Genomic DNA, 12,948 nt, shown 5'->3' with positions numbered 1-12,948 from the left:
TGTAACAAAAAAAACCCATTTGGGCAGTTCATATGACTACGTTTTATTTCTGTTATGTTGAAGAGAGAAAAATCCCTTTTCAGTAGAACTGTTGCTTGTAAAACTGAACAAGACATAATACTCAGGCTGGTCACCACATGTCAGGAATGTTCATAATCATGATCTCAGGACAGGGAAAGAGGTTTAAGAGCCCCTGCTTTCTGGCCTTCATCACTTCCGATCAGCCAGTCTCTGCAGGAGGGCAATGACTGTGTCCTGTTTGGAGGAGAGTAGCTCCAGGGCTGTGGCTATCCTGCCGAGGGACTCTGCCATCCGCACCTCCCTCCTCTCACGCCTCTTTTCTCTGGCTTCGACCCGGCGGCGAGCCACTCGATCCAGGTAGGCCTGCTCCTCCTGTCTCTTCAGAATCTCCTGGAACAACGTAGTGCTGCTCTGCTCCTCATTTCCTGTCTGGTTTTGTCCATCTGTTCCTGTTGTGGTTGTTGCTGATAATGAAGTGGAAATAGAAGATGCGAGACAGGAGGACGTCGGGGGTAAAGAGGAGGAGAGGCCAAGGAGATTCTGGGTGTTACTAAGGTGAAAGGGTACGACACCCGATGAGAAGGACGGAGCTTTACGGCTTACGAAACGGTATGTGTTAAGGTCTGTGTTACAAGTTGGCCCAAGAGAAGGGGAAGTTAAGGCTGTTTCTGTAAAACAAGGTGAGGAGATAAAAGATGGAGATGGCACAATGGTGGCTGGATGAATACTGGTTCTAACAATGTCACTGTTCAGGACAATCAGGGGCTTGATCTCTGACAATGGAAAAAGAAGAAGGTATATTTCTGCCAGTGGGAGGTTAATTCAGACTAATTTCAACTTCCTTATGAAACTTATGGAAAACGTTTGTCAGTTTGGTGTTCTGGGTCAGAACGCAGACCTGATCCAGTTCTGCGTTCTGACCATTTGTTTTCACGTTAATGTGTAAGGTTTTAAATGATAAATTGTCTCTCTAAAACTATGAACCGTAGCAAGAAAGTACAAGAATCAGTACTTTACAAAGATATTCCAAAAGATTTCAATATTTATTTACCTCAAATGGTTACAGTGGAAATTTGATTTTTTTTTTTTTCAGATAAAGACATGCACATTTCAGAGACAGGTGTGTTGGGATTACAAGACAGCAACACACCACTTGCTTTGTTGTTTGCATCCGATTTCCAAATGGAAAAACAAGGCCTTAAAAACATCATGTCAAAGTTCTCCAAAAACTCACCACCAAAATGTGATCTCAAGCAGGTGTTTGGAGTTTATAGTAAGTAAATTGCTCTGCCTTCCACTGTTGACAATAATATGCCTGTCATTTATAACAAAGCTGTGGGTGTGAATTAGTCAACTATACAATTAGACTACAATGACATGCTTTCATTGTTTAAATTTCTTTATTTGCAGGGTGTAGTATTCCTCTTGTAACTTTAAGACTTTCAACTGCATTTTTATTTTCTCTCTCTTTAGCTGATCAAGGTCCATCGTATCCAGATTAAAGCCAGCTGAGGGCCCGGAGGATGGACCCTCCAACATGTCTGAGGCTTGGACTGTTTGGGTACACCTGTGGAAGAAAAAATCTATTATGGCCGTGCATGTAAATGTAGCATATTTGTTTATTCAAATAATGTCATCACAAGACTACCTTTTCTCTTGCGCCATCTCTTGTAATTGTGCTGCATATTGGCCAGAGGTGGCAACATCTGTGTGCCCTGAGTTCTCACTTCTACACTTCACCAGAAAAACTGAAAAAAGAGGATCGATATTTATACATCCAAAATGAAACGCATAGTAGCCTAACATGCCATCAATTTAAATAATAGTGTTTCTGCAGATGAAAGTTGCTATTAGAAAGGTCACCTTCAAATACATGGTTGTCACTGTCGCTATCAGCATCAGCAGGAATATCCTCATCTTCCATTTCTCCCTTTTCCAGTTTATCTTCCTCTTCTACAACCTCTCCTCCTTTTTCAGTCCCTACCCTTTCCTCCTCCTCTGTCACTGGTGCCAGTTCTTCACTGCTTGGATGCCAGTCTTCATCGTCAACATCATCTTCCACAGTATCTTCAGCAGATTGTAGGCTTATTTCTGACTCTTTGATAGGAATATAGTCATTTTGAAATTTTTAATTACTACTTGGTAGGTCTAAGCATTGAATAAATATAAAATGGATACTATTAAGTTGGCATGCACCCTGTCTTAATGTTTTTTTTAATTCAAATGCTGGTTCAAGTTACAGTTAGAAGTTGTAAGAAAATGCAGACAAACCTTCAGAAAGGCTCCCTGATTCATGGTCTGATGACAGGATTTTCTTATGCTGGAAGAATAAAGATAAAATACTCATTACTGTCAAAGTTTTATGAATTTGTTTAAGAAAATCTGTATCACGATGTATTCTGAAGTTCAGTTACCTTTGCAGTCTCAGTTCTTCTCCTTTTAAATCCCTTAGTGGTTAAAGAACCTTTCTGTGAAGTAAGCAGTGTTATTTAGTGTTTGGGCAGACTTTCTTAAATAAAGAAATGTAAACCATGCTTAAAAGTTAAAAGAAAAAAAATCTTACCTCAAACCAAAACTGTAGAGGCTTATTGTCATGGAAAATACTTGTTTTCCATTTTTTACTGTGCCCTTTCCCTCCAAAGTCCTCAAAGGCAGGTGGAGCAAACCAGCGACCTTCACACTTAATACACTCCTTGCCTAATCAGAGCACCCCAATACAGCAACACAAATTAGAAACAAGAAGGAGGAAATTACTAAAGAACAATCAAACGAAAACAAAAAATGTGTTGAGTAAACTCACGTACAGTACAAACACAAGATCCTGCTCACCTCTGTCCAGCTTTCCTACATCCAGGATGCCCTTCTTGTTTCCACAGGTTACATGTAAGAATCCTGGATTTGGCACACATTGACAAAATTGGCAGGAGCTGCTCACATAGTTGACATTCAGCAAGAAAATGTTTGACTGTGACATGTCAAGGACAATGTTTTGTAAAGAATTCAATAACCAAACTTAATGTTAGACTCACTGTTTTCTTGTGTCCTCTGGTTGTGGGTTTTCCTGGTGGATGGGCCTGGTTGCTCATTTTCCTCGTCTTCGTCCTCATCATCTCCAAAATATCTGACTCTCTTTCTACACCTTTGGCTAGATCTCCTGTCCCTATCTTCTTCTTCCGAAAAGAGTCTTAACCGAGTTCTTTTCCTCTCCATTCAGTATTTTCAAATAAATAAAAAAACACACACACACACAGTTGTATTCTCAGCACAGCTTTTAGTTAAGATGTTGCATTCATACCTGTTGAAATCCCTTTTCACTTGGACAAATTTTGTGTCAGTGTCTACATGAGCATAGGCGCCTGATCAATTGAGCAAGTGGCACAAATGCATCCTCATAATTCAATTAGGGGAAGCAAAGTTATGGTTTTGCTACCCCACTTTTTGTCTTTTTAAAAATCAACCTATCATCATACAGTTCCCACAATCAGGTGATTATATTTAAGCACCCTATATCAGTGATCATTTTTCTATTTTCAGCAACTGACAAAAACAAGTAATAAAAAAATCTGACGTTTTCGGACTACCCTTTGAGTTGGTTCAGTCCAAACCGTTGCAAGAGACAGACAGAGCGGAGCTTTTCCTCGCAGCGCCAAAGTGTACATGCAAACAGTCACATGTACAGCGGTGGAAAGTAACTTGTTTACACTTCTGCAGAATACTCTACTTTAGTTTCAGTTTAAGTCAGACTTTGCATGGAATTATTTTTAAATATGATGATACATCACTCCATGTAATGATCTCTCATCCGGCTCTGTGCTGCACTTTCATTATTATGATTATTCTGTCATTTTCTCATACAGGATAAATGAGAGCTGCAAGTTTACTCTGAAGGGGGGTTTGGAGGTTTGAGGAGCAAAAATCACCTTCTGAGTTGTGCATTAAAATAGCCTATCCCTTGATTTGAGATAATGTAGGTGAAAATAATCTACTTTTGAAGTTATGATTATTCATTTCTGTATAACATCAGCTAGTGGTGCTAATAGCTACCAATAGCACTTGTGTGTGGGATTGGAATTAGATAGTTGTTGTGAGGCCATTTCATTCATCCGAACTGTTTTTACTTTGTTGCAATTGTTAGACTTTGAAGATGCCTTGTGAGCATTGAGAATAGCAACCCTCAGGTTTAACCAGGTCTAATTATCCAAATCATATTGTGATGTGTTGTAAGACTATTTCATTTATATAAATTGTTTGTCCTTGTTTAACCTTGAAGATGGCCTAGTGGCCTGCAACCTACTAACATTTTAAGCTACGTAGTGTTTTTATGAATATAATTTCAAATACGATTCATTCTTCCAATAATAATTTCCTGTCCTCCTCCCCCCAATTATATACTGTATGTGATGCATCCCTGGTTTTTATAGTGCCCTCAATCTAACTAATCTAGACTAGTGCAGATGGCTGTTTTTTTGACTTAATCCAAGAGGTTAGGTAGTGTAGAAATGCAAGAAATTTGTTTTAAATTTTTAAAAAAAATCCCCCTCCCCACCAATTATGTATCTTTCAAAGTTTGCTCCCCCATTTTGATACATGACCAGGCACCTATGTACATGAGTACAAGTGCAATCTCAAAAACAGGGGAATAGCACAACATTTTTGTCCTAAAAAGCATGCTCCTCTTTTTTCTCTGCCTGGGTGATGCAGGGAAGAAAATATTTACCCACCACTGCACAGATGGAGGTTCAGGTTGTGACACTGGTGCTTCTGGTTTGGTCCTGAGGAAAACAAATTGTACTATTAATGGTTGGGAAGCCTGTGAGAGATCCTGTCCTTGTGGTCTGTTTGCACTATCCCTCAAGCTACACAATTACAAGGCCTGGGCTGAGAGTAAGAAACTTCAGTGGGCCTCCTATGGTCCTATGTTGCCCGTCATTTTTGTTTTACTTCAGACCTCCCTTGCAAAGATGCTTGTAGTTTCCCAATCTGCTGCCCACCTGATGGCACAGCAGGGTCTATCCAAAGACTCCATATGTTCAAAAGCATGGTCACTTTTAACATAATGTATTATTGCTATTATTATAATAATTATTATTACTACCATTTTGGCAGTGTAGACAGATGTGTGTATGGCAAAAAAACAAACATAAAAAAAAAACAATGATTTGCGCTGCTTACATGCAGATTGCAAATTGTGGCACTATCTGGTTTCACAAATTATTGTCAACATATTATCATCAAATCTATGAGTCCTACAATCCTCTCACATGCATGGGTCACAACTAAGTTTATTTTTATTAGTTTAACATGTTAAAATTAATGTGAAAGTCACAGCTTGCATGTTGCCCAATTACCATATCACACACACAACCTCACTCACAAATTTCTGCAACAAAGTACTTATATAACATACTTAAGGTGCAACATTCGTATTGTACACAATGTATACTGTTAGACTTCACCCTACATTGATATGTCAGTGACATCTTTCTATATAAATGTGTACTGGATGCTTTTAAAAAAAAGCTCTATCATTTTAATATGGACCAGACAGTTTCAAAGAGACTGTGGGTCTCCCCTCAGACAAAGCTTGGAAAAAGGTGCTCCCTCACCCCCATTAGATACTTGCCTAGTTTCACTCTGATCCTGGATGCCTATGGGATGATTGTGTTATCTGATCCCATAGACACTCAACAATTGAGCCAAGATAGCCTAATATTGTTGTTTTACATAACCTCAGACTACACAGAATACATCAAAAAGTCTGTCCTAAGGCATTTATTAGTTCCTGACTCTGGGAAAGTGGGAAAAACAGTACATTTCCCCCAAATCTACTGTATCTCTAAACTATCTCTTTAACCAAATCACACAAATTATATTCTATATGATCTCCTTTTGATAACTTATGTGATTACTAATGTAATATTTTCTCATTTCCATTCACTGAGCCTCCCCTGAAAACTGTTTGGAGCCCCCCTGGGGAGGCCCACTTCCCATTCTGTAAACCTCTGATATAGACTACTAAATTTTATTTAGATTTTTGTGCTTCCTAGCAGATGACAATAAACGTGAACCTCCCACACAGGTGTCTAATGAATAAATTTCTTCAGTGAGTCAGCATTCCAGATATTGGTCACGCCCATTGGTTGACATGTCACTTCTCATCACTTGTTTAGAAAATGGGAGAGTGAACATACTAATACACCTCCCAATTTCGAGACAATGAAAAATGTCAATGCAATAACGTTGCATTGACAGTATGCTAAGTATGCTGCTGCTGCCCCGCAGTCCCAGTCAGAGAGAACTGGTAAACTGGTAAATCAGGTGAAACCACCTGAACTCACTTCTCTCATCTCTTCAACTGTCCGATAAATATTGTGACGTATACATGTTGTAATATATGACAAATTCACGTTTATCGCGACTCATATAGGCATATCTGTTTATTATAAACAATTGTTTTACAAAACTGAAGTAAAAACAGATGACCGACTTAACATTTGTTGTTCAAAAATCACTACAATAATGACAGATAAAATCTCAAGGCATTGTCCTACCTCTGCTGATTAGGGAATGAAACAGAAACTGAGCTTTAGACACTCCTACAAACAATCACCAGCAAAGAAATTCAGCCGTTTGAAAGTCACCCAGCATGTTATTGTGCAAAATCTACCACCAGGGGGCGCTGAAATATGAAAATCACTCCCTGTTCAGACACCGAAGAGGCAGAAAAATACTCACAATTAAGCAATTACAGTTCTGAGAGGTAAACATTAACATTTCCTTTCTTTCTTTCTGCTGGTTATATGTTTTTTATGCTGCTGGTTAATGTTTTATCTTTTATGATCGGTGGCTACATCACCGTTACGGACACATTATTGCAAGCTGACACAAATATACTACAAAACAGTCATAAAACATACGAAGAATATCTGCTTAAAAAAACTTTTTTTTTTATTATCATAAAACAGTCTTAAATTCCATTTCAAAACACAATGTGTCTCATTAGCATTTTTTTTTTTTTTTTTACAGTTTTGTTACATGAGTGGATTCAGTCTAAATCAGGAGAAAGCTATAAAATCTAGTCTTTTTTTCTGGTTTTTGACAGATAGATTCTATAAAACATTTCCGCAAACAAATACTTTGGACACAATCCATCACATTAATGAACATCTATTATAGACTTGAGGAAAAGATGACTAATTGCTAACAATGCATCACTATCTCAACACACACCTACTCAGTTTTCTTGTTAGACATCCATGGTATTTTTCCTGAAGTAGTTTGAAACACATAGAAATAAATGCACATCAAGATGAAGGCTCTTGGTGGGCAGGGCTTAGCCTCAACCTAACAGGCTGCACCTGAACTGATAAGAGGCCTGGTTGTGGCCCTGCTCAGTGTTGTTTGCTGAAGCATGCTGGTCTGTATGTAGAAGTTGCTATTTCCTCCAGTTAACTGTACCCTGGATGCATCATTTGAGTAAGTTATGGATATTTGTAATAGTTATTGCTGTTTCTTTATTTATTTATTAGAGTACCTTTGTTTACGGATTATTGTTTTGTTGTCTTTCAAATCATCTGTGACAGTTAACTATTTATTTAAATAATTAAATTACATTAATTGAATAACCCAGCTAACACAAATTCAAGTTTTTACATAGCATTTTGTACATGTACATGACTATTAGCTTAGGGTTAAAATGTAATAAAACAAATGTTTACTGGAGAAGAAGGGATACCACAGAGTATTCACACAAATAACACACAAAAGACTGCTACAAAGTCTAATTATAACTTTAGTTAGAATAAGACTGTGTTCTTCAATAAGTTGCTTTAGGTAAAGGCCTCAGTCTGGAAAAGACAAAAAACACCTCTGCTAAACCTCCCCTCTGTCTTCCAATGTTCCTTTTTCAGACCTGCCCACAGCTTCTCCACTTGTATGAGCAGGATTCCTACGCAGTTGTGAACTTTCTACATTACTGAAAAATTAAGGACTAAGTAATTCCTGATAATGAGTGACAAAGTGTCGGGTGGCTACATTTGTCCCACGAAACAAAAGAGAAAATAAAGCACAGCTTATTTTAAAGAACTTACAACTTTCCTGACAGTACAGCTAGGTCTACATTTTTGTTACCAATAACTTCAAGAGGCATGTGTGTTCATGAGCAACTAAAAACAACTTAACTAAAAGACTTAAGACTAAAGAGCTCATTTTCATACTTACGTTCCCCGAGATCCTCCTTCTTTGCAGATGACATGTTGACAGAGTTCATGGCAGAAGCAGATCCAGCTCAGTACTGCCTGAGTTTACAGAGGTTTCTTGGAAACAGCTGACTTGTCCTCACTCGCAGTGTAGTTATTCTTAAAGTCTGATCTCCTGAGGGGAAGTTTATTTGTTCAGATCAGTCGTGATTACAGGACATTTAACGAGGGCAGGAATGCAACATTTTATACAACAAAACTTTAACCTGTGAAATAGTAAAAACTTACAGTAGAAATGTGTTTTCATGGTACAATTTTTTTTCATACTGTCAAGTGATAGAAAATAAATGAAAGCGACACACTGAACACCCGTAACTCACTGTCTCATGATGATAGTCTGCATACAGATGATTTCTGGTTTCTTTCATTGCAGTGAATTAAAACATGTTTGTAAAGATTTGTCTGCAGAACAGCTTTTAAGTTATTGAAATGTTTTAAAGGGTCACTTAGCTGATGAAAACTACAAAAGTATTTAAACATATTTAGGTTTCAAATGAGTGCTTTGCCTTTACAAGTCTGATAAAGGCTCCATATGAAGTGGACTTATGAATACCTTAGCTGACCAAAAACCAGTTAGTAGATGAGCAGCACCATCTACTGGCCAAAACATTTTATTGATAAAGGTGCATTAAGGGCCACAGTATCCACAGACCACAGCAGGTTTTTCCTTGTAAAATGATGCAAATTTACATCATGAAAGGTACAGTATGTAATTGTAATAGTGTTGTAAACATTGTAGATCATTTGCACTTTATCATATATTATATTAGATCATTAGATTATATATTAGATCTATTACTCTGTACTGTAGAAATGCAGAAATGTAGAAATTTCCTATACAAATAAGGGTATTTGAGCTTTTGAAATAATTTCTGTATTATTTTATTCTTTTTTTTTTCAGAGTTTTTCTCTTAATCATGTGGTTGTTTCAAACAACAAAAATGTTCATAGTTGTGGGCCCCTCAGACAAAGTCTTTTCAACTGAACATTTGAGGAAAATTATTTTATTGGATGTTAGCACTGCAAACTGGCATCAATGAAGACGTAAAACATGTAACAAAAAAAACCCATTTGGGCAGTTCATATGACTGTAAGTTTTATTTCCGTTATGTTGAAGAGAGAAAAATCCCTTTTCAGTAGAACTGTTGCTTGTAAAACTGAACAAGACATAATACTCAGGCTGGTCACCACATGTCAGGAATGTTCATAATCATGATCTCAGGACAGGGAAAGAGGTTTAAGAGCCCCTGCTTTCTGGCCTTCATCACTTCCGATCAGCCAGTCTCTGCAGGAGGGCAATGACTGTGTCCTGTTTGGAGGAGAGTAGCTCCAGGGCTGTGGCTATCCTGCCGAGGGACTCTGCCATCCGCACCTCCCTCCTCTCACGCCTCTTTTCTCTGGCTTCGACCCGGCGGCGAGCCACTCGATCCAGGTAGGCCTGCTCCTCCTGTCTCTTCAGAATCTCCTGGAACAACGTAGTGCTGCTCTGCTCCTCATTTCCTGTCTGGTTTTGTCCATCTGTTTCTGTTGTGGTTGTTGCTGATAATGAAGTGGAAATAGAAGATGCAAGACAGGAGGACGTCGGGGGTAAAGAGGAGGAGAGGCCAAGGAGATTCTGGGTGTTACTAAGGCGAAAGGGTACGACACCCGATGAGAAGGACGGAGCTTTACGGCTTACGAAGCGGGATGTGTTAAGGTCTGTGTTACAGGTTGGCCCAAGAGAAGGGGAAGTTGATGCTGTTTCTGTAAAACAAGGTGAGGAGATAAAAGATGGAGATGGCACAATGGTGGCTGGATGAATACTGGTTGTAACAATGTCACTGTTCAGGACAATCAGGGGCTTGATCTCTGGAGCATTTGTTGGGCTAACGGTTGCTGTAGTCATTGAGGTTATGGCAGCAGTGCTACTGATGATCTGACCGCTGGTAGCAACCTGACCCATTGATTCCACACCAGCAGTCATGGCAAAGTCACCATTGGGGTGCGTGATGGTGGTGGGCTGTGGGACCTGTGGTTTTGCAGCGATCTTTGCCAAGGGACCAGGCAGCGCAGAGATGGAGCTGCCACCTTTGGTTCTTTTATTGTTGGTGATCTGAGTTCCAACAGTGTCACAAAGTGTGGCATCCATCAACTAGAGGGAGAAAAGACAGACACAAAGAGGTGGAAAAAGAGCATAAAGAATTAAGTTATCTGTGTCTAAGAATGCTTCTGACTGTAAACAGCTTTGTAATCTATGTTTTACAAATAAGTTCCTTCATTTACAACTATAAATGACTGTCTTGTCTTCAGTCTTTCCCCACTTGTAAAACCATTTCTGTAGTTTGTCCTCAGAGTTATAGAGGCTAATAATCCTTACTAATTACCTTTCTCTTTTAGCTTATTTATACCTGGCAAATCATAAAGACATATTTACATGTTCCTATGGCTGTAAACACAGTCTGTATATATTGTGTAGACAGGCAGAGTTGGCAAGAAGATCCAAGGGACACCATTCTTCAAAAAGATATTCCCTCATTTGGTGTTTTGATGATGGTGGTGGAGAGTGCTGTCTAACATGTCAGTCCAAAATCTCCCATAGGTGTTCAATTGGGTTGAGATCTGGTGACTGTGAAGGCCATAGCATATGATTCACATCATTTTCATACTCATCAAACCTTTCAGTGACCCCTTGTGCCCTGTGAATTGGGCCATTGTCATCCTGGAAGAGACCACTCCCATCAGGATAGAAATGTTTCATTATCAGATGAAGGTGATCACTCAGACCAACTTTGTATTGATTTGCAGTGACCCTTGATTTGCAGGGGACAAGTGGACCCAAACCATGCCAGCAAAATGCCCCCCACAAGCATAACAGAGCCACCAGATCCCCTCACTGTAGGGGTCAAGCATTCAGACCTGTACCAGTTTTTCCTTTGTGTGTATATATATATATATATATATATATATATGAAGTGTGTGATTCTGTTATTTTTTATTCAACCTTGGTTGGAGATTTTCTCTACATTGTATTTGAATAGAGAGCAGGAAGGAAGCATTCATCCTGTCCCCATGTTTCTCTTCCTACCATTACACTCACATCAAAGAACTCCCAGGTCGTTTTAGCATGTCCCGTCTCTCGGCTGCGGTCTTTCACCCTCTTGTACGTAACAATGAGGTTGTTCCACTTGCGGCGGATCTTTTCAACAGGAAGCACATGCCCCTTTGAGGCCATCTCCTCCTGGACACTCTGGAAGAGCTGCGACCGTTCTCGAGTCTCATACAGGCCCCAGCGGCGCCCGACAGCCTCTATCAGACACAGAACAGCTTTGGAAGAGAAATCAGAACCAGAGGGGAGCGTCTTCTCTGAAGGAGCAGGTGGCATCACTGAAGCTGGGAAAGGACACAGATGACTTAGGTTGAAAAGATATATATCTGAAGATTTTCTGTAGGGTTGCTTGAGGTTCCAAACGTTTTCAATACCACATAGTTGAATTTGTTTTAGTCAAGTGTAATAAACTGCAAAATCTTTCTGAAGTCTGTCAGCGCTAATACGTTTATCAACACGACAAAAGTTATATGTGAGAGAATCGCTTTTTACAATCTAATGATTATTCTAATTATTATGAGGACAATGCTTCTGTGAGCTCATATTAATAAAAATCACATTATTAATTACCTGGAGCTATCTTCAGGTAGGTTTTTCCATCCCCTGATGTGGTGAAGAACCGGTCTGTGCTCACAGGATCTGATGATGATGAGACAGATAAAAGACACATTTCCTGCATGATAGATCAACAGATTCATCATGGTAACTGTTGTTATAGTCAGAATTTTTAAATAATATCAGTGTGGAAATGAATGCATTTTATTTTAATTTGCACTTGAAAGAAAAAAAAAAAGATGACAGCACTCACACAGCAGTACAGGAGTAGCTGTGGTGGCTGCTTGCAGCTCTGTGTCACCCAGTACCTCTGCAGTCTGATCCACTCCTCCTCCTCCTCCTCCTCCTCCTCTGCATGCGGTATCACCGCAGGGCGCAGGCGACTCCTGACTGCCCAAAACCAGCGCAGATGTATTTTCATCGACCGCTTCAGTTTTCACGTGCATTGCTGCGACGTCGCAGCTGCCTCCTTGTCGATCTTCCTCCATGGCTGACACAGAAACAAAAACATAAGCCAAATGGAGGAAAGACAGAGAGAGAGAGAGCCTGATTTGGCTGCGCAGGCGTTGAATTGGGGGAAAGTTTGGAGATCGCGGATCTCAATCGGTGATGCCGAGTTCAGTCCCGGTACTCACTGCTACAGTCATCATCCCCACACGTCAGGTTACTTCATGTGCGTGATGGACACACGCCACCCCCTGTATGTTTTTCATGAGGGGCAGAGAAATGGCTGCGGTGTCCACCTCAGCCGACGGATGCGCAGGGCGGCTGCGCAGCTCTCAGCACAGATTTGCTGCGGGCGACTGTAGCAGTGACGTCAGCAGACAGCACATAGAGTACACACGTTACATTTTATACATGTTTGCTGAACATTAAAGCTTCAAAATGAGACTATCATCAGGATCCATCTTCATGCAGCTTCTCTCAAATGAGTTAAAGAATCTGTTTGAAGGCCTTTGGACCACATTTAATGTGAAAAAACATTCACAGCATTGTTTTTTTCTCATCTCATAACTGAAAGTATGGCTG

The 12,948-nt window shown here is 39.7% G+C and overlaps 2 protein-coding genes across 3 annotated transcripts; both read right to left on the bottom strand.

The window, feature by feature from the left end:
- Nucleotides 1–57: 57 nt before the first annotated feature.
- Nucleotides 58–12,714, bottom strand: LOC121883877. The gene is made up of 9 exons (XM_042392343.1): nucleotides 12,173–12,714; nucleotides 11,935–12,003; nucleotides 11,356–11,648; nucleotides 9,548–10,410; nucleotides 6,573–6,577; nucleotides 2,851–2,913; nucleotides 2,644–2,718; nucleotides 1,885–2,118; nucleotides 58–842 (listed from the first exon to the last, which is right to left on the bottom strand). The coding sequence occupies exons 1-9, from the start codon at nucleotides 12,405–12,407 to the stop codon at nucleotides 211–213; spliced, it is 2,469 nt and encodes an 822-aa protein (XP_042248277.1). The 5' UTR covers nucleotides 12,408–12,714; the 3' UTR covers nucleotides 58–210.
- Nucleotides 1,403–6,851, bottom strand: LOC121883392. 2 transcript variants are annotated; one of them, XM_042391633.1, is made up of 10 exons: nucleotides 6,573–6,851; nucleotides 4,739–4,793; nucleotides 3,051–3,232; nucleotides 2,851–2,913; nucleotides 2,585–2,718; nucleotides 2,436–2,489; nucleotides 2,293–2,341; nucleotides 1,885–2,118; nucleotides 1,670–1,769; nucleotides 1,403–1,588 (listed from the first exon to the last, which is right to left on the bottom strand). In XM_042391633.1, the coding sequence occupies exons 3-10, from the start codon at nucleotides 3,229–3,231 to the stop codon at nucleotides 1,405–1,407; spliced, it is 999 nt and encodes a 332-aa protein (XP_042247567.1). In that variant the 5' UTR covers nucleotide 3,232; nucleotides 4,739–4,793; nucleotides 6,573–6,851; the 3' UTR covers nucleotides 1,403–1,404. The 2 variants fall into 2 exon arrangements, with proteins under 2 accessions (XP_042247567.1, XP_042247566.1); XM_042391632.1 differs by having other exon boundaries at nucleotides 4,743–4,793; nucleotides 6,573–6,850.
- Nucleotides 12,715–12,948: the final 234 nt, after the last annotated feature.

Source organism: Thunnus maccoyii, chromosome 18 (genome assembly GCF_910596095.1).
Source record: "Thunnus maccoyii chromosome 18, fThuMac1.1, whole genome shotgun sequence".
Lineage (NCBI taxonomy): Eukaryota > Metazoa > Chordata > Actinopteri > Scombriformes > Scombridae > Thunnus > Thunnus maccoyii.
The sequence above is the reverse complement of the archived record's forward strand: the minus strand, read 5'-3'. Positions and strand labels throughout refer to the sequence as shown.

What these genes read in the sequence shown, in the direction of transcription:
- LOC121883392 (XM_042391633.1), bottom strand. Translation starts at nt 3,231, where the DNA reads ATGGAGAGGAAAAGAACTCGGTTAAGACTCTTTTCGGAAGAAGAAGAT. An exon ending in TGTAGGAAAGCTGGACAGAG is followed by an intron (nt 2,719 to 2,850) that starts GTGAGCAGGATC and finishes TGCTCTGATTAG; the next exon opens with GCAAGGAGTGTATTAAGTGT. An exon ending in ATCAGGGAGCCTTTCTGAAG is followed by an intron (nt 2,119 to 2,292) that starts GTTTGTCTGCAT and finishes TTCCTATCAAAG; the next exon opens with AGTCAGAAATAAGCCTACAA.
- LOC121883877 (XM_042392343.1), bottom strand. Translation starts at nt 12,407, where the DNA reads ATGGAGGAAGATCGACAAGGAGGCAGCTGCGACGTCGCAGCAATGCAC. An exon ending in CTACCTGAAGATAGCTCCAG is followed by an intron (nt 11,649 to 11,934) that starts GTAATTAATAAT and finishes GTCCTTTCCCAG; the next exon opens with CTTCAGTGATGCCACCTGCT. An exon ending in CTTTGGAGGGAAAGGGCACA is followed by an intron (nt 2,119 to 2,643) that starts GTAAAAAATGGA and finishes TTCCTATCAAAG; the next exon opens with AGTCAGAAATAAGCCTACAA.